The sequence below is a fragment of the Canis lupus genome, chromosome X (assembly GCF_011100685.1).
Source record: "Canis lupus familiaris isolate Mischka breed German Shepherd chromosome X, alternate assembly UU_Cfam_GSD_1.0, whole genome shotgun sequence".
NCBI classification, from domain to species: Eukaryota; Metazoa; Chordata; class Mammalia; order Carnivora; family Canidae; genus Canis; species Canis lupus.
The window spans coordinates 31,223,697-31,245,828 of NC_049260.1; the positions used below are offsets into that span (position 1 = coordinate 31,223,697).

General features: G+C 34.0%; 1 protein-coding gene across 5 annotated transcripts in view; it reads left to right on the forward strand.

The window, feature by feature from the left end:
• The window catches only part of CFAP47 (cilia and flagella associated protein 47), a 504,616-nt gene that overhangs the window by 143,550 nt on the left and 338,934 nt on the right, over nucleotides 1-22,132 (forward strand). For all 5 annotated transcript variants that reach the window (XR_005386243.1, XR_005386242.1, XM_038587158.1 and 2 more), the window contains exons 27-29: nucleotides 13,196-13,296; nucleotides 17,125-17,250; nucleotides 18,389-18,620. Coding sequence is in view for 3 of the 5 variants with exons in the window: in XM_038587158.1 (XP_038443086.1) it covers nucleotides 13,196-13,296; nucleotides 17,125-17,250; nucleotides 18,389-18,620 (459 nt within the window). In the remaining 2 variants the exon portion in view is untranslated. The remainder of the gene's footprint in view (nucleotides 1-13,195; nucleotides 13,297-17,124; nucleotides 17,251-18,388; nucleotides 18,621-22,132) is intronic.

Here is a 22,132-nt window from a genome sequence, read left to right on the forward strand (position 1 = left end):
CTCTAATAATAATTTTACTGTCTCTAATTTTGATCATTTCACATTAGGTGATATTCAAACATATGCTCTATGCTTACAGAGGAGGGTGTTATTAGAAATCAAAATTCACTTACTTCCCTTGAGTTAAAAGAACGACAGAACATGATTCAACTAATTGAGTTTTTCTGTTTATAAATTTGCATTCACCTTAAAACTAACAATATTACTAGCATTTCTTATTTTAATATGTTTATTAAGTATATTGGGCTATCTTATTTTAATATTTTTAATTTTATGTAACTTTACTATTTAAAATTCCTTGATCTCTACCTATAGCCTTAACACTTTCAGTATTACAACCAAATAGAAACTGATATAGTAAAGTGCCTTAATAATATAGTTTCAGAATTTCAGCAGATTGCTTAAAGTTAATCATTTAAATGCTTGGAATTTAAAGAGGAATATCATTATAATGAATCTTAGAGGACTCGGTCATACCCTTACTTTCAAAATAAAAGTATTATCTCCTTGCATTCAGTTGGTTTCCACGTGATGAAACCATAGTTTTAAACACCATGCTGCATTACCTTGCTCATTAGGTATTCAGATGATACTTTTTACAAAAGATAAATGATATGTGATATACTGTGAGTTCATACTAATGAAAAAGAGCTGGGCATGAGGAAAATTGACTAAGAAAGGTGTTTCACATATACAGTCAGTAGAATTCTAACATGTGCCTCGAAGATTCTATGTTCTCGAAAGGGCTACACAGATTTAGGGGGAATATGAAGCTCTCGGCTGGTCACCCAGCCTCTCCTTACTTACTTAGTCAGAGTTGCTTAAATTGACCAACATGTACCTCCTCTGTTGTAAAATACACCAAGAGTTTTGGCAGTTTGTACCCTTTGCTCTACTAGATGATCATCTCACCTGCTAGATTTTTCTGATTTAGAAATCAAAATAAAAGTGGTTTGGTTAGTATGGAACACATGGAACTGTACTTACTGGTGCCCCTTCAAGGTGGGATTTGCTGTCCAACCATGCAGAATGAAGTCAGCTGATGACTTCCATTTGTCAGTGCCTATAGAATCTCTCTCAGCTGCACTTGGCCTAAGGTTACACCCCCTCCGTCAAGCAGCCTGTATTCCCTGACTGATTCAGGCAAATTTGAGTAAGTGAGTGAGGGAAGACATTTTAGCCTGATGCCAGAAGCTCTGAAGGGCAATTCAAAGTTTCCTGCCCAGTTGACCAAGGCCTTATATGGCTATTCTACATCATCCTGTTTCCACACCATGCAGCCCATTTTCATCCTCTTTTTCTCCCATCTGCTTCCACTCTCTTTCCTACACATTTATTGATTTTAATAAATCTCTTAAAAATAAATAATAAACCTCTTGTGCCAGTTAACCCAAACTATGATAATTTGAGGTTATTTTACTTGTGTCCCTGATGATGGCTATGAAGTAGTCTTTTCTGTTATGTATCCCGAATGAGGATGCCAGTCACTCTATCCATCTATCCATCCATCCATGTATGTAGTCACAACTTCCAAGTATCTTTTATGTGCTGTGTACTGGTCCTTGTCTATAAGGAACTAGATGAAAGAGAGAAGATATTTATGTGTTAGGTGATGATGAAAATACAAAAACTGGAAGTGGAGAGACAAATAAATAAGCTATCCCAGACTGATGCTGTGAAGAGATACAGAACTACAGTGACAGTAATAAAGGGGTGAATGGAAAAGAGTGATTTTGATTGAATAGCTATAAGGACATGGTGACGGGGCGGGGGGAGGACATGGTGACTGATGGCAATGTCTGACATCAACAGACCTTTGAAATGAAAGAGAATTTAAAAGCAGCAAATATGAATATGAATTAGGTGCAAATCAAATCAATTTTGTAGCTTGCTGTAGTTTTTGTGTAACTAAATGTTTCCTTACTTTTTAAAGAGATTTTATTTATTTATTTGAGAGAGTGAGTGAGACAGTGCATGAGTTAGGGGGAGGGGCAGAAGAAGAGGGAGAAGCAGACTCCTCCCTGAGCAAGGAGCCAGATGTGGGGCTCAATCCCAGGACTCTGAGATCATGACCTAAGCCAAAGGCAGACGCTTCACCAACTGAGCCACCCAGGCACCCTTTTGTTACTTTTACTTGTTAACAAAATATCCTGTATGCTACTAATCTCTCAAATATAGCCGTTGTAGTTGTTAGTAAAACTCCCAAATTTATCAGTCAATTTACTGAAACGACCATGCAAATTTATTATGTTTTATACTTTTTTGGTTTACTTGTTTTATACTTTCTTTGATGCCTACCTTTCCCCTACTCTCATATTCTGTTGTTCTCTTGACAGCTGTTTACCTCAGAGTTATTGTATTTTAAGGGTTTTTCTTTTCTAATTTCCAAATCCAGCAGCAAATGTTTGCACTATGATCTTAACAACATATTCCCTGTAACTGTGAGAATCAGTCCCCAAGTGTATTTTGTAGACAGCACATTGGTGTTTGTAGGTGATGGAATCTGATCTCTTCTGGGGTCTTGCTAGACATAGTGTTTTCCTATTACAATTAGGTAAGTCTACATAAAGAAGCATCAGTGATAGGAATTTGAATTCATTTTTTCCCATGCTAAAATGAAAAGATAGTTCAGGATTCTACTTTAGGGTTTGATAATACTTGTCTTTCATGTACTCCAAATGACCTTTATCTCAGTCTTGCATAAACTAATGGTGTACTAGTGTGCCCTATTTTAGAATATATTAGCTGAAGAGCAGTGGTTTTATACTTTTCAAGTACTGCATTTACTAGACCCTCTACAGGAGAGTACTTACATTTTACTCTGTTTTTTGTTTTTGAGAAAACATGTTACCAAGTTACTCTAAACTCAGTAACATTTTAAAGTAAAATTTATTTTTATTAACTATTAAAGCATATACTGAAATCTGTTAAATTCATTTTTTAAAACATATGTTAGGCCAATTACTTTTTAAAAAAGATTTAGTTATTTATTCATGAGAGACACACAGAGAGAGAGGCAGAGACACAGGCTGAGTGAGAAGCAGGCTCCCTGTAGGGAGCCTGGTGCAGGACTCAATCCTGGATCCCGGGATCACGCCCTGAGCCAAAGGCAGCCACTCAGCCTCTGAGCCACACAGGCATCCCAAGGCCAATTACTTTTCAGTGAATGCATGCCCTATGCTGCTTTATAAGAGTCTGTGTCCTAAAAATCGGGAACTATTCTCATAAATTATGAAACCTGTTGGTAGATTTACTGTGCTACATCTGTTATTGATATGGAGGAGATAACTTTGTATGAATTTCATTTATTTCTTTTTGGAAATGAATAAAACAACACAATTCAAATGAACCTTTTCTCTTTTCCTATCACTGGACTTAAATGCAATGGGAATATTCTGAAAGATATAATCTAACTTTGGGATATTAATGAGGTAAGAGTGTTTTATGCTGTGCAGATCTTCCTCGAGTTATGATGAGGTTATGCCCCAATAAACCCACAGTAAATTGAAAATATCATAAGTTGAAAATGCATTTAATACACCTAACCTACCAGACATCATAGCTCAGCCTAGCCTACCTTAAACGTGCTTAGAACACTTACATTAGCCTACAGTTAGGCAAAGCCATCTAACACAAAACCTATTATAAAGTATTGAATATCTCATGTAATTTATTGAATGCTGTACTAAAAGTGGAAAACATCATGGTTCTAAGTGTGTCTGTTGTTTACCCTTGTGATGGGGTGGCTGACTGGGAGCTGTGGCTCACTGCCCCTGCCAGCACCAAGGTGGGAGGATCGTCCCACATGTCACTAGCCTGAGAAAAGATCAAATTTCAAAATTTGAAGTATGTTTTCTACTGAAAGCATATAGCTTTTGCAGCATCGCAAAATCTAAAAATCGTAAGTTGAACCATCTAAGTCAAGGACCAGCTGTACTTCTTACATTGTAATTCTTGGTTAATTTACTTTTCCCTTCCTTTTGGAACCACTTCTCTGTCACCAGGAATCCACAGCTGACCGCTCCTTCTGCAACCATATTTCCTCTGAAAGTGATGCCAGATCATCACTAGGTTTCCCAAGCCCTTGTGGTCATTTCATCATATCCTAGTTGATCTCTAATAAGTGTTCCCTTGCTTAGGTGTTAATATTTAACGTTTAAGATACTAATTTATAATCTACAAATATTCTGGATTGCTTTGCTCTAACCACTAACAATACATATTTTATAGTTGAATTTCAGGCCTTTGGCCAGATAGTTAGGGAAATGATTTTTCACAAGAAATTCTATTATAGGAAGTTCCATCATGACACAGAGTTGATGACTCCAATTCTGACCAATTCTGATCTTAGTGTTACTGTTTATTAAAACAACAACAACAATAAAACTCTTCCTTAGAATTGATTCCAGATGTTTCAAATCATGAATCTTATTTTTTGTTATTTTCATTAAAAATACATATGTATCCTGAAATCTAAAAGATAAAATGAAACTAACCTGTAAAAACTACCTGGTTTGTGTTTTAGCTAGGTCACGATTGTCTTCTAAAGTAAAATGCACTACAGCATTCTAGAAATAATTTAATGAGAGATGCTTGGGTGGCTCAGTCAGTTAAACATCCAACTCTTGATTCCAGCTTACTTTGTGATCTCAGGGTTGTGGGATGTCCCCCACGACAGGCTCTGCATTCAGATTCTTTCCTTCTGCCCACCCTTCCTCTCTCTCTCTCTCTCTCTCTCTCTCTCTCTCAATCTTTAAAAAAAAAAGAAAAATATATTTTTAAAAGATTTATTTATTTATTTATTTATTTATTTATGAGAGAGAGAGAGAGAGAGCGAGAAAGAGAGAGAGAGGCCGAGACACAGGCAGAGGGAGAAGCAGGCTCCATGCTGGGAGCCCAATGCGGGACTCCATCCCGGGACCCCAGGATCGCACCCTGGGCCAAAGGCAGGCGCTAAACCGCTGAGCCACCCAGGGATCCCCAAGAAAAATAATTTAATGAAAATAAGCTTTTTGCTTTGTATGAGTTCTTGTTACCATGGAGAGAATGTTAGTGTTTGGTTTCATCAAGTTGCACATGCTAGTCCATATTATTGTATCTAATAGCTAGAGCTTTGGCTCTATGTTTTTTGGAATTAGCCATTAGGTATATAATGATCCAAGCAGCAGAACAACTAATGATTCACCCCACTTAGAAATAATTTTTCAACTCATTTTTATTAGGCATTAGTGTATTAATCACATTATAAAGCATGCCACCATACTTAGCAGTTTTACTTTTGGGGGTGAAGGTAGTGCCCTTTACTGTGTTAAAGCAATTTGTATTTCTGATTAAAGTTTACAATTTTCCTGGGTATTTTTGGAATATAATAAATTTATATACCTTCATGAAAACAAACATTGTCTATACATTAATGGTATACATATTTATGCATAGACAAAAATGGTAAATTTTGCTTTTTGTCACAATTCTTTCCTGGAAACCCCATAAACTGTATTAGCCACTATATATTTTCCCGTAAGAACGCTGAATTAAGAATAAAATGTATTGAATACTGTATTCATCAAAGTTAATGATTTAAAATTGTGAGAATAGACCTAAAGAGAGGTTTTTAGATATCAAAAATGGTTTACATCAATTATGGGATTATTTACAGGTTGTTGGGTAGACGAAAAATGAGATGATTCTTGTAAAAAGAATTGATATATACTTAAAATATTGCTAAATGGACATATATTTCTAGACTTGATGAATTATCAATGGGTCTCTCATGTATCTAAAGAAGAGTTCTCTACCTTACTTTGCTGTGATACAAATCAGTGGAATACATTCACATATGAAGCACACTTCCACGGATTTATGCACATTAAGATAAAACCTAAAATCTTTTTAAGGTCATTAAATTGGTTAAGAGCATATATTTCCTAGAATTATTTATGTTCATAAATAACAATGCCTTGTTGGACTGCATATAACATATATTGTGGATTATTGCAATTTCCAGAAGAGCAGCTATAATTTTATTTCTTTTCCCTCCACTCAAGGAAGAATATTGAAAAGTAATTAAGTGAGAATCATATTATCATCAAGAATCTTTTCATTCTGTTTGGATCTATTAAAAATGAATAAATAAAAACTGCAACTTTATTAATGATTAACAAAATAATGCTTGATCTCCTTGTAATAGAGAAATTCTTCTCTCTGCTAACATCATAAATGATCTACTGTTATAAATATACATTTTGGTACCAGATTAAGTCCAATTGATTGGCCTAACTAATATAAAAGTACTAACTATGGTATGCATTAAACATTTAAATAAACATATCCACCCTTTTTGTGTGTAAGTAAAGTAACATGTGAATGATTTTGCCACGGGCAGTAGAAGTGAAGCTATACTGGAGTAAGGAAATAACACTTTATAATAAATTGAATCCACAGGAAGAGAAGATGAGAACCAGCAATGGTAATGAAATCTGATGTAAAAAACTAAATAGATTTTTTTCTTTCTTAACATCTTTAAAAGCCGTAAGATTGTGTAAAACAATTACAACACTAAATTATTGGGTTTGTAACACATATAAGTATAATTATATGTGACAATAAAAGAAAGGAATGGAGATCTATTGGAGCAACATTTTATAGCGTATTGGAATCAAGTTAGTATAAATCTGGAATAGATGCTAAATTGAGGTGCATATTTGTAATCCTGAGCCACCAAGAAGTTTTAACTAAAAAATAACAGTTAAAAATTATTAAGGAATTAGCACTATACAATAGAAAGAATCCACTTAATACAGAAGAAGGTAATAAAGAAGAGATTAAAAAAAGAGACATGAAACACACAGAAGACAAAATGGAAGATATAAATTAAAAAAAACCTAATCCTATATGTGAATAGATTAAACAATCCAATCAAAAGGCAGAAATTGTCTGACTTGGTGAAAAAAAAAAAAACTTGTGCAGTTTACAAAAAACACTCTTTAGATTAAAAAATATGAATAAGTTGAAATTGAAAGGATGGAAAAATTTATACCATGCAGTTAACAACTGAGAGAAGTGGAATAGTAATGCTAATATTAGTGAAACTAGACTTTAAAACAAAAAAGTGTTGCTAAAGAATAAGATGGACATTTTTTTTAAGATGGACATTTTGTAATGATAAAATTGTCTATACATCAGGACTATATAACAATTAAAAACATATGCACCTAACTATGAAGGAAAAGCTACAGATTTGAAAGGAGAAATAGATAATACAAAAATAATAGTTGGAGACTTCAACACCACAGTGTTGATGATGGAGAGAATATTTAGACAGAAAATCTACAAGGATATGAAATGCTTGAAAAACAGTCAACCAAGCATCTTAATAGTAGCTATAGAACATACCACTTAATAGGAACAGAAAACATTTTATTTCAAGTGCACAAGAAGCATTCTCTAGGATAATTATATACTAGGCTATGAGAAAAGTCTCTATGTTTTAAATATTGAAATATGCAAAATGTGATCTCCAACATAATGAAATTAAATTAAAAATTAACAAAAGGAAATTTGGGAATTTCACAAAAGTGTGAAAATTACACTACACATTCTTATAGAACTAATGGATCAAAGAAGAAATCTTAAGTTAGAAAATATTTTGAGATAAAGGAAAATGAAAACACACTATATCAAAATTTAAAGGATGCAGCTAAAGCAGTGTTTAGAGGGAAGTTTATAGACTTAAGTGCCTAGATTAAACAAGATGAAAGATTTCATGTCAGTGGCCTAACCTTCCCCTAAAAAGTTGGAAAAGGGCATCATATTAAATGCAACTAAAGCAGAAAGAACGGAATAATCTGTATGTCAACAGAGTTGATGATTTAGATGAAACTAATAATTTCCTAGAAAGACACAGAGTACCAAAAATGACTGGAGAAGAAATAAATAATATAAACATTCTTATAACAAGTAAAAATATCAAATAATTATTTTAAAAATCTTCCCACAAAGAAAAGTCCAGTCCTGGAGGATTTCATTGGTGAATTCCACTAAACATTTAAGGAATCAAAGCCAATCCTTCATAAACTCTCACAGCATATTTTTCAGTTTGGGGACCCTGCTTGGTAGTTGTCAGCCTTGAGAGCCACTGACATAACTGTGTTTTGCACAACTGAAATACATAGTATATACTTTCTATGCACTGGGTGAAAGGTTAATGAAGAAGAGATGTTTGTTTACATGGTCTCAACATTTTATCCACACATTACTTATTACCTGCCCTTAATTGCGATCTAATGACTAATCAATTATTAGATATCCAGAATAGACAAATCTGTAGAGACAGAAAGTAGATGAGCGATTTGTAGAGTCTGAGGAGAGAGGCAAATGGAGAGTGACTGCATATGTATATGGAGTTTCATTTATAGGCAATGAAAATATTCTAAAATTAGTGCTGATGGTTATGCAACTTTGTAAAATATTGAGAACTACTGAATTGTACATCTTAAAAAAGATGGATTTCATGATATATAAATTATATATTTTAAATGTTGGTATAAAAAAGGAGGGCATCTGATGCATACTATCATAACCAAATGACCAGATTCAGTGTCACTAATAAGGAGGAACACTAACCTGCTGTGTATCCTAGTGGGATGAAATGAGAACCATGCCACAGCACATCTGAAAAAAAAAAAATTTAAATCAGAAATAAAACATTATCCAGTCATGAGAGGACAATTAAAATATTTCAGATAATTAGCCTTGACTCTTAAATATAACGTCAATGCCATGAAGCACCACGTGAGACTGGGAGATTGTCCTGGTTCAAAGGAAAGTAAATTCAATCATTGATCTCAGTTTGGACTTTGACATTACTGGGACTCTTTAATATGGACTGTAAACTAGATAATATTCTTGAACTAATGTTAAATTTCATGATAGTGGTGATATTATTATGATTATATAGAAAAATGTTCTTAGGGCATACAGGCTGAATCTTTAGGAGTAAATTTATGTACACACACATTTTAAGAAAATACATTTTTAATAGAAGAGAGAGAAATGAATCTGGCAAAATAGTGATTGCTGAACCGGGTGAAGGGTACATATATGATTATTTTAGTAGTCTTTCAATTCTTCTGTGAATTTGGGAAAATGTACAATGTTGAGGTGGAGGGGAAAAAAATCATTAATGAGAAATTTCAGGTGAACCTGAAATGACAAAGAATAAAAATGAATTACACACTCCATGTTTGACTTTCCGTACGTTATGGTATTTACTGATTGATTTATCATACTAAAATATTCATAGTTTGTGCATGACAATCATATCTAAAATGGTGGGAGGTAGAGAGCAGTCAGAGTTGTCCTTATCCTCTCATTTTGCATTGTCCCCTAGGGTACAGCAGTACCTTTTGTTTCCATACATACTGCAGACTTTCTACCTCTAAGAATTCTCATGTGTCCAACAAGAGAATTTGTTTATGTTGATTTTGTAAATGCTTTTCCCTTAGAATCCAGGAGAATATCTATAGCTTCCAAAAAAGGCTTTTATTTAACCAGCTTCTAATAGGAACTTACATAATTTAACATTATTAGAACAGCCAGAAGTATTAAAGTATTACAATTAAAAATTAAAGTATTAAAATGCATGTTGTTAAATGAGATGATTGCTAGAAGAAGGTAGTGAAAAATGTTTTGTTTGTAAGTGCTTACATCCATCATCATATATATGACTCTATCCTAACCCGGTAACTTTGAGTATATGTGCAGCAAGGCACATCTGGAAGTTAACCATTCTCATGCAGTGGCCAAGAGCATAGCATTGTTTCAGGTATGTTGAACTTGAACTTGTCTCTCTTTTTCCTGATTGTGTGACTTTAAACAATTGTTGACTTTTTCTGGATCTTGCTATTGTAACCAAAGTCTGAGAAAGTTAATAATATACACCCTCAAAGAATGTTGAAAAGATTAATGTAAATAAAATAATGCATTTTAGATGCCCAGCACAGTAGCTGCCACAAATAGTTCAAGTCTATTTCCATCACCACCAACATCTGCATCATATCAACTCCGTTGCCAGAAATGTCCATCCTGATTTTTGAGCATTGGAACAGTCCATCCTGATTCTTGCACATTGGAACTCTTCTAAATCACTTGTGCCTGAAGGTTGCTATTTAAATCTCCAAATGGAATTGAAACGGATAGTGTCAGTGTCACTTCACTATTACTGTACAATGTTATAGTCATTTTACTATTACTGTAATTTCGAGTATTTTTAGAGCAAATTGTCTACCAATAATGGTTCCTGGCTATATGGATTGATATAGAGAATATCTATATATAAATAATACCATAATAATACCATTGATATAGAGAAGATCTATATATAAATAATACCATCTATAAATAATACCATTATTCTCTGATAAGGTACCCTGTTTTACAAAAAAATATTTTGTTAAAATGTAGAGTATTAATATTATTGACTGCAAGTCTCTTTTCTGTTTTAATGTATTTTTAATAATAGTGATATTAACATATAAAGTGCCCACATTCCCATGCTGTGTAAGTTGTATAATTTCTATATCATGATGCTCCATAGAAGAATGTAGTCAAATGAATTTTGTATATGCCGGTTATTCTTTACTCCGAGGAGTATCTGAAATCAATGTTATATCTGCAACAAACTAGTTTTATAAGAGAAAAATTAGAATATTTATTCCCATTTCATTCCCTAAATGAATTTTATTTCAACCTTATTTTCTTTGGTTCTGTACCATTTTATAATTGTTTCTAGTGGGACACCTGGGTGGCTCAGCGGTTGAGCATCTGCCTTTGGCCCAGGGCATGATCCCAGGATCTGGGATTGAGTCCCACATCAGGTTCCTAGCAGGGAGCCTGCTTCTCCCTCAGCCTGTCTCTGCCTCTCTCTCTCTCTGTGCCTCTCATGAATAAATAAACAAAATCTTATATATATATATATATATATATATATATATATTAAATTGTTTCTAGTGATACTTCATCTTTCATGTGTTCATGTGGTTGTTGCATTGGGGAAAGCTGTCCGCAAGCTAACTTTTAGATGAAGATTCAGGGATATGTGGTTTTCTTAAGGAAGAACTGCCAGGAAAAAACAAGGTAGCAGAACACGGAATCAGTCATCCCAAATAAAATGAAACTTAAATCAGATTCAGGATCCCATGGGATCCTCTGGAGATGAAGTTATACCACAGAATTTTTGTCCTATTTGAAGCAAAAAGCCTGGGATTTTAAACTCCTGCACCACACAGGGATTGGCTCTAGCATTCCCCCCGGGATCATAAACTCCCAAGGCAATTGAAGCTTTCAGCAGCTCTGGCAATCCAACATTGGTTCTTGAAGGTGACAGTTACCCCACCATGTCCACCCAGAGGATGCGAGCCCGGCACAAAGATATTACATTCTTGGGGATAAGGACCAACCAGCATTTGCCAGGATTTACTGGAGTAGTCTTTTTTCCCTTTCTATTTTTTCTCTTCCTTTAATCACGGTTAAAGCAAAAAAGCATATTTGCTTCTAAGATAACAATGATGATGGTATCTATAGATAAGCTATGTTATTTAATCTGAAAAATATTAAACAGAGTTGGTCAGTTAATGGAATCTTGATAACATAGCATAAATACATAATATGTAGAAATAATGATTCATACTATCAAGGAATTTTAAATTTCATCTTAAAAAGGACATCCTATAGAAAAAATAATTACAGTATAGAAATATAATTTAATCCTGACTAGGGCAATCTAACATGTGTTTAAACGTTTTAGGATGATGGAATAGATGATTAGGGTTGGTCAAACAAGACAATGTTGAATATGTATAGTTTGCATAGTATTTTAATGCACGTTAGTTGGTAAAGAAAAACAGAATGCATTCCTTATGAGAAACTATGCAGAACTGAGGTGAAAATCAATTCATTTACATATAACGTGTTTATTTTAATGTCCCTGACAGCTCAATGTATTTTAGCTACAAAGTTTTTCTTAGTCTCATCCTACCCTGTATTTTATTTGTATCAACTTAGATTATAACACAGATTTTATCATTTCACCTTTTCAGTGACCATAAGCTACAGAGAAGGGCTAATATGATATATAGCTGATTCATGAGTAGAATTATCTTGATAAATACTATATGCAAAAGTCAAACCAATAATCCAGTATTACAGTGGTATAGATATAAAATATAGTACTTCTATAAAAGATCAGTTGGGGGCGTCTGACTGGCTCCATCAATAGAGTGTATGACTTGTAATCTCAGGGTTTTGAGTTCAATCCCCATGTTGGGCGTGGAGACTACTTTAAAAAAAAAAGTTGGACTAGGACAGAATTGTCACATAAATTGGCCAGGCCCAATATAACCTTAGAATGTTTTATGGCTCTTATTAGTAAGAAAGTTTACAATACTCTTATAAGATAGTTTAATAGTATGCCGGTTGTGGAATGTATTAATACTTTACTGGCTGAATAACTTCTGTAGTATTGCATTCAGTTCTCAGATGAATTTAAAGGACAAACACAAAAGATCATCTCAAGAAGGTAGATGATAAATGAAATTTTTGGAGTCCTTGCAGTTGAAAGAAACCTTGAATGTTCTAAATGTTTTCAATTTAAAGAAGAGAAAGCCTAGAAAAGATACAATGATTGTTTTTAAGTATTTGAAGGAATGTAATGGGGTCCAATGATAGATTTTGTTTTCTGTTGCCCTGAAACCAAATGTCTGAGGGTATAGCTCTCCAGATATGAAATAGGTTGTCTGAGTGTCACTATGGTAGTGTCTCCCTAGTAGTGCCATCTGAGGCTAGATAGCATTTTTCAGGGATTCTAGAAAAGAAGGTGAGTAAATTAACTCTGAAGTTCCTTCAATTCTAAAATTTCCTGAATCTGTTTGAGAACCTGTTTAATTACAAGCTGTGTTCTAGAGCATACCTGACAGTGAAATTTACCATCTCTGTTAAAAGCTTTAAAAGTAAATATTCCTAAACCATTAAAGTAGATACAGTAGGTGGTTAAGAAAAACAAAGTAGGTAGACAATTCGAAAATGATGAATAATTCATGTCTTAATCATTTAAGCCATCCAGGGTACTTAGAAAATATTTCATTGTATTTACTGCATCTGACAATTTTATTTTATTGAAATGCAATGTTTTCACTTTTAGGTTTTCGCTTCCAGTTACTGCAACAGCAGAAAACTGTCTTCTTACTATTTACCCATATATGGCAACTCATCTTGATAAGCAAACAATTATTTTAAAGGATGGTAAGTTAGATATAGCTATTGTCTCCTAGTCTTACTGTATATGTTCTTGTTATCCACAGTTGACACCTAGAAGTAAAGTGACTTTAAAATTAACTAATATTTATCAAACTCCTGCCATTTCTAAGAGCTGCAGTTATCATTGAGAGTAGAATATGGCAGTGTCTCTTAATTGCAAAAGTTGAAAATCTAGTAAAAGATACAAATAAATAAATACAAAGGTGTTGGAAGTAAGAGCCAATTGTAGTGTTGGAAATGTGGGTGTGGTATAGAGGCTAACATTGATGTTTGGGGTCTGGGATAACTTTAGAGAAGAGAGGACATCTGTGTAGAGTTTGACAAATGGTCCTAAACAGCACAATCTCGGCAAAGGATAATGGAGCAAAAGCATGGCGGGTCTTATGGGTGACATAAGGCAGGCAATCAAGGGGCCAGGGCACCCTTTATTCTGTAATGATGGGAACCTTCTGTGATTTCTGAGTATCACTGATTTAGAAAGGGAACGCTTGTTGGGATGAGAGCTGAATTAAAATGGGCAAGAGAGTGGTTACTAGGCCAGTGGGAGTTGCTACCAGGGAAATGGTGAGGGACTGAGAACAATAGAAGTGAAGCTGCTAAGCTGAGAAATTTGAAATGCAAGACACAGAGACAAATGATTGATGGAGTAAATCTCAGGGGAGGAGGAAAGATGAGGAGTGGTAAAACATTCCATCTGTGTAGATTGTCAAGGCCTTATGTTTCAGGGCTGAATTGGAGATCTTTTCTGTGTTTGTAACTAGTTTTCTCCTATTTTCCACTTGCTTCTTCAAATGTTTACCACTGCTGTGAAACCTGTTCAGCCCTGTTCTGCCTCAGTCTCAGGGCATGACCTTTTCTCTGACTTTGCAGAAGAAATAGAGACAATCAGGCAAGAACACTCCAAACTTTCAAATGCCAAGCAGGCATCGGAAACCATTGTCTGTCACAATTGTCTGTCACAAAGCCAAGGGAGGCAAGACTGACTCCTGATTTAGGCCATTCCTTTATCTGGGTCCCTTTATCCAGGGACCTTGCTCACTCTTGCCCTTTGAATTATGCCTCCCTCTTAGCTGCTTTGGGGGCCTGGCTAGGATAACAACAGGGAAGAGAGAGGGGACTATATCCTTTCAGTGGATAAGCTAGTTCCCAAAGAGAAAAAAAAGGTGAATCCAGGCCTTGCATTCCCGATTTAATCTTTGCAAATTTAGCAATCAGATAAACCATTTGGTTTCCCAGACGGAGAAAAATCGCAAGGGAAACTAAATATTTAGAACACCTTAGGTTCAGGGATGCCTGGGTGGCTCAGGGGTTGGGCAGCTGCCTTAGGCTCAGGTCATGATCCCAGGATCTGGGATCAAGTCCCACATGGGGCTCCCCATGGGGAACCTGCTTCTCCCTCTGTCTATGTCTCTGCCTCTCTCTCTCTCTCTGTGTCTCTCATGAATAAATAAATATTTTTTTTTTTAAAAAAAGAATAACTTAGGTTCCTTTAACAGGAAGGACATGTCAGGCGTGAGGCAGAGCATTCTTCCATTACACTACTGTTACTTGACTACTGACCAGCAGTTTACACTGTTGACCACTCCCACCCCCAACCCCGCTTCAAACTCTCTCTGGACTTCCACATACCATACTTCCCTGGGGTTCTTCTCGCCTCTCTGACTGTTCCTTCTGAGCACATATATATTACAAAATTTAAGCACATTCTCAAAATTTTAAAGATTTTCTGATCAATTCTGATGTAATGTTTTTATATTCTTCTAATACCGGGGGCCAGATTTCAGATAATGCAACATAATGGAAAGAGCAATGGATGAAGTATTACAGAACATGGGTGGAAATTCTATTTTGTGTTTTAATCTTACCATTTTGCTATAGGCTTTTATTGTTAACTCTTAGATCCGCAAACATCTGTTATTTAACAAAATGTGCATGGTAGGAGAATAATAGGATACTAACAATATTTCAAAGACTTTTGTGAGGACTCCTGGAGTAAATACTTGGAAATTATTACTATTACTACTATCATCATTTCATTATTATTGTTATCATAACTGCTGTTATTATTGGTTTAACACTCATATTTTTCATAATATACTCCAAAAAGTAATGAGGAGGTACTGTATAAAATATTGCTATTTCTTTAAAAGGAAAAAATGAATAGAGTCTTAGTGTTTATATGATGACTGGGTATGAAATCTGTGGATTAAAAATAATGCATCCATTTCAGTAAATGTTATTATAGAAAGACATGATTTTTAAATATTCTAAAATATCTTTTAAAATATGTACAGTAATAATTTATAATATATATTTAATGCTTCCCAGGCATATGGTGCTCTGTTGAGTGGCTTATATTTGTTATTTCATTTAATCCTTCCAACAACTGAGTTCGATACTCTTACTAATTTCACTTTACAGATTAAGAAACTGAGTCATATAGAGTTTGAGCAGTTTGCCCCAGGGGATTCTAACCAAAGAACGGCCTGGGAACCTACACATTTAGCTACCATGCTCTAGATTATGATATGTTCAGTAAAGGTGAAATCTTAAAACACATTAAATATATCAAAAAGTAAAGCAGTATGATTTACTTATTACAGCTAATATGCTGAATAAGAACTATTATATGAATAATTAACTTCTGAAGAGTACAGATGTGGGTTTGTCTCCCACTAGGAACTTTTTATCATTTGGTGGTAAGTTGAAAAGATAATGCCTAATACATCCATGATGAATTATTCTATCATTGAATTTCCTAAGGCTCATTTTTATGAAGTCTGTAGTGGCATAGCATTGCAGAGATATGCAGACCTGTTTGGTACAGATTCCCTGGAAAATTCTGATTGTTTTTGTATTGAAAAAAAAATGAAAGCAACTTAGTATAACCCAGCTTACCTCTCTGTGTTATTGCCTGTAAAGTAACCCTCACAACAAATTTATGAGCTCAGAAGCTTTGGTTTCTATTTTATGGATAAAAACATGTTTCAGAGAACTTGTATAACATACCCATAGTTTAATAGCTCAGGAGTTGTAGTGCCAAGATTTAAAATCAGAAATTTATGAATGCAAAGGCTATGCTTTTCTGACAGAATTACATTATGCATATATATGTATAAATTTATATATACATATATGAATACATAGATGATAGGTAGATAGATAGATAGATAGATAGATAGATAGATAGATAGATAATCTGGCCTTACTTCACATATAATGCCTTTTCTTAACATTGCCTTTGATTGAGTTCAGATTACCATGGTGGCAAATTCTAGTGTATATACAGCAACTCTAATTGGAATAAATATTGAAAGCTATGCAAAATGGTGGCAACTGATAATCATAAACAGTGATTTCATTTCAGAAAATTAACCAGGAAGAAACTACTTTCATTAGTGATGCTCTTCTTGTATTTAATTTTGAGCACCATATAGAATAATTCCAAAAATTTTGGTGTAAAAACATTTAATGGTTTCCATATATTTATTTATCTTAAATGTGAGCATTGTTCATTCTCTGAAAACTTTGATATACCACAATAATTGCCTTATTAAATAAAATTAATTCAATTCAGAAAACCATATCAGCTTTTATGGTCTTTTCCTTGACATTTTATTTGAAGTATAATGGACATTTAGACTTTAAAAAAATTTTTACTCTATGTATGTATATGTGTGTGTGTATATATATACATATTTATTATATATAATATGCATATTATATATAAACCTATGAAATTCAGGTTCAATAATTTGAGAGTGAATTCACAATGCTTGTTGACTTACTATGTTCCAACGTATCATTTTGTAGATAAGGATGACAGTTCTGTGAAGAGTAGAGACGGTGTTTTGCTTCCCTACCAAGAAGTTGGTTTATCCTCTCCTGCTCCTACTAAATTTAATGATGCTAAGCCTGCAGAGAGAAGATTATCTGTTGGTATGTGGCAAATATATAATGTACTGAGCAAACCCAGTTCATAACATGATCTGTTTAATATTACTGAACTGAAAACTTAGGCTTTTTCAGGTAAGAAGAAATCCATGAAAAAAGTGGGTCATCTGCTTTGGGAGCTCTCTCCAATGATGTGGAGCAGTGATTCTCTAATGTGTTTTGTTCACAGTATACTGTTCTCAGTACCTTTCCCTGAGGTCAAAAGATGTGCCAAGCAATTCCCTTTATTAAATGGTTTGGTTGAAAAACCTAAGAGTAGTAATTCATGTGATATCCAATATATGCAGTAGTGATATTTAACTATAATGTTAAATAATACCCTGTAGAGCCCCTCTAAATTTGCTGACATCCCAGGTCCCTCTGTACAGTTTGGGAACTGCCAGACTATGGGTTTGTCTGCCAATTATTTAGCTAGAGACAGTATTACCTAACTTAGAAAGAGATTGAGCACAGATAAATAGATAAAGATACAAATTTGATATTATCAATTGAAATTAACTCTTCAAATATTCCTTTCTCTGGATATGGGTAATATTGAAAATTTTCCTGTTTATTGAATGGACCAAACCAAATTAAATATTGTGAGGTTTTTAAATGACTGTGTGCTTGTGCCATCACATAGATATTTGTGAAAAGAATATAAAATCATTTTATATTCTTGAAAAATCTCTCTACCTTGAAACGTTTTGTTTTATTAAAGTGCTTCACTTGGATAAAGAGTCATTTTGAATATGACACCAATATTTTGTTTCTATAAGTTTTCCATCTAAGGTTTAATTCTGTCTATTGGGTAGAATTGAAGAATGGTGAAAATATTTTACATGTGAAATTGAAAATGAAACATTCCATTTTGGGGAATGTTTTCACATACCATTATGGCGAGAGAAAATTTAATGGTTTTCTTTATTGAAATTCATCTATTTTTAAAGTATTTCTGTTAGGTATTGAAAATAAATCTATTTTCTTGTTTTCAAGATACAGTAAATTGACTCAGAATTTCTTTGAGAGCATAGCATAATTTTTAAAATGAGCTTTATTTGTCTGCATATGAATAGCAATAGCTGACAGGATATTTTACTCTATGGTGATGTAACCCTTTTTTACAAACAAATGTGAATTTTAGGAATTGAAATAATACATGAAAGGTTGAACTCAGGCAAAAGTAAAACGTCAAAGAAAGACAATGATAGATCTATGGAAAAGGAGGAGAAAAATGAGCAATGCTTTTCTCCTGAAGAAGGAACAAAGGCATATGACTTCTTTGAGAAGGTTGTAAATGCTGCTCAGACCTGGTTCAGTCTCTTCGGCTGGCCTGAAGGACCCCATTGTCTTTCTATTCCAGAAACAATAAGAAGGTAACAGCTATGTGTTTCTCTAAAACTTGCTTTGTATCATATAACAAAATATAATCTATTTTGGGGTTGTTTTACATGAAACACAACGTTAAATGATTTATTATACACTGGTAAATTAGGAGGAGGCTACTAAGAAAAGCAAAAGGACACAAATATAAATTCTTTGGTGTAGGTATACTTAAAAAAAAGATTTATTTATTTGAGAGAGATTGTGGGTGCGGGCATGTGCACATGACAGGAGGAACAGAGGGAGAGGATCTCAAGCAGACTGCCTGCTGAGATGGGAGCCCCATGCAGGGCTCCACACAAAGCTCAACATGAGACTCCACACGGGGATTGACCTGAGGACTCTGAGATCATGACCTGCGCCAACACCAGGAGTTTACCTGACTGAGCCACCCAGGCTCCCCTGGTATGGGTATACTCTTTTAATTTCTTCTAAACCTCTTAAGATTTGAGGTAAGTACTGAAAATCACTAAACCTCACTTTCCTCATCTGTCAAATGACAAGGGGGTAAACTATGGGTAAGTTTTAAATTTGAAACTTTTAGAAACCCCACATGTATATATAAAGGAAATATCAGCCCTGGATCTAGAGTATAGTCAAGTAGACAGTACATTTACTTCCCTCTTTCATGGGCTTTTATTACTCAGCATATCTAAAGTAGATAAACTGCTTTGGTTTAGATCAAGTCACTTAATTCTGTTGTTAATTTATTTATTTATTTATTTATTTTATTTATTTTTTTTTTCTAAAGATCTTACTTATTTATAAGAGACACAGAGAGAGAGAGACACACAGGCAGAGGGAGAAGCAGGCTCCATGCAGGGAGCCTGACGTGGGACTCGATCCAGGGACCCCTGGATCACACCCTGGGCTGAAGGCAGCGCTAAACCGCTGAGCCACCAGAGCTGCCCCTGTTGTTAATTTAAATTGATATTTAGGCACTTCCCTTGTGTAGTGGTTCTCACAGTTTTTCTACCTCCTTTCTCAGAGCTTGGGGTGACTTGCAGGCACCATAGGGTCAAGTACTTCATCTCTGTAGCTACAAGAGCTATAGTAGCATTTTTGCATCTATGTTCAGGAGCGATTAAGTTACGCTAAATCTATACTTTTCCTATAAAAGCCATCTTTTTCAGTTTTTTTAAATTAATGGGACTGTATCAGTTTCATCGAATGAATTAGCTAATATTTCATCTTTACTTATGCTGAGGGAAAATTAATACAACAGATACACTGAAAATTTACAGGCTTGATCATAAAATCATCTGACTTCAGGGAATTTTTTAGAGAAGTTATTTGGTTAATAACTTTTCAGTTTTCTGCTTTGCTGCTTGTTCTACTGAAAATTATATATATTTTTAGTAAATTTTAATGATTTTTTATTTTGGGGAAATCATTGATCAGACATTTAAAATTCATTATCTGACAGTAATGACTATGAGTATTGTTTATATGCTCATAGACTCTTATAATTTTTATTATACATATTACACTTTTAAAAAATATTTTATTTATTTATTTGAGAGAGAGAGAGAGCACAAGCAGGGTAAGGAGCAGAAGGAGAAGCAGACTCCCTGCTGAGCAAGGAACCCAATGCAGGGCTTGATCCTGGGACCTCAGGATCGTGACATGACCTGAGCCAAAGACAGGTGCTTAACCAACTGAGCCATGCAGGTGCTCCTATTATGCATGTTATACTTTTAGGTCTCATGAGATGAATAAATTTTTGAATTAATTTATCCATTTCCATGTTTTCTAAATCATTTAATGCTGATTTTTTTTATTATTCACTTCTTTAAATTTGACTTGTATGCTTAATTATTTTCAGGTCTATACATTTATGTCTTTATTCCATGTTAAGATGCATCCTACAATTTTTGCTATTAAGCATTCTGATTTTGGTTGTTTTTTTTATAGAGCTTGTGATCTTAATTTTTATTTTCTACATATTTTTACTGTAACTATAGCTTATGTTAAATCCAATATGTTATTGGATTTATGCATCTTTATATACTTGCCCATTCACATTAATATGGGGGTATTTACTTATGTTATTATGTTATGTTATTTTGTTCTATATTTTTCTAATGTAAACAATGCCAAAATTCACTTGTATCTGTTTGTAAGTAGTAGCAAATATTCCTGGATGTTACATAGGAAGGATTTCAGAGTGGGATCACTGAATCAACTAATATAAGCTTTTAAAAATCTATTTTATTTTTGAATGACTTTCTAGTAAGTTTTCTATTTTATATCCCTACTAATGAGTTACAATGCTGCTCTGGTTGTTAACTGACAGAGTTGAGTACCTTGCTATTTTGATAAGTGGGTAACAGCTCATGTCATTGGGTACGTCTTGGGGAAAGACAGTTTTAAAGGAATATGGGGAAAAAATAAAATAAATAAATAAAATAAAATAAAATAAAATAAAATAAAATAAAATAAAGGAATATGGGGACCTTTCTAGCCCAGAAATCTTTGAATATTAAAAACTTTGTCCAAGTAACAATGTTGTTCACTGCTAATACTTTATTACTTTATTTGGAATCTTTGGATCATGGACTCTCAGGCTAAGAGAATACTTTCAAGGTAATATAATGTTGCCAATCTTTGAACCCCTTACCTCAATGTTTCCTACATTACCCCATCATCTGGACTCTCAGTTTTTCTCATGAGAAGTCTAATGTCAAAAAAAAAAAAAAAAAAAAAGAAGAAGAAGTCTAATGTCATATTTTGTGACTACCATGTTCATTCTCTCAGAATTATTTTATGGTTCCCATTTCTTTGCTAATTTGAAATTTATGAAATAAAATCTGACTGTGAGAATATTTTATATTATATCATTCAATCTACTTGGTATTCATTAGACCCTTTTACTAGGAAAACTCATCATTCAACTAGTCTTCCCTCTCTCCTCTTTCCTGCCTTTGCTTTTCTCAATTTTTCTTTATTCTCTCACTGTCTTTTTATCTCCTTTAAGAATGATAGTGGACCTGCATGACTGATCCTTTATACCACTTTCAGTTATGTCCTATGATTTTTTTCTGTCTTTGCTTTCTTATGTTTATAGATCTTCATTTGCTCTCTCAGTCTTCTATAAAATTTTTAATTGGTGTTTATAGTTTTGTTTTACAAGAACTCTGTTATTCTTTATGCCTTCCTTCCTTCCTTCCTTCCTTCCATCCTTCTTCCTTCCTTCTTCCATCTATTTCTTTCATAATAGCATCCTATTTTTGTGTTACGGATGCATCTTCTCAAATATCTCTTCCAAATATAGTACTTGAATTAATCATCATTATTACTGTACTGAAGGTCACTTCCTTCCTCTCTATCTGCCAGCCATAATCTTGGTGACTTATGTTCCTTTAGGAAAAATGGTGTCCTTTTTTTCTGCAGCCTACTGCTATGCAGTCCATCGTTTTAATTTATTCCTTAATACGATTCCATTCATTCTGTTTTACAGATATTCTTCAGAGTCGTTGCTATACTAATGGTTCTTTCCCCAACT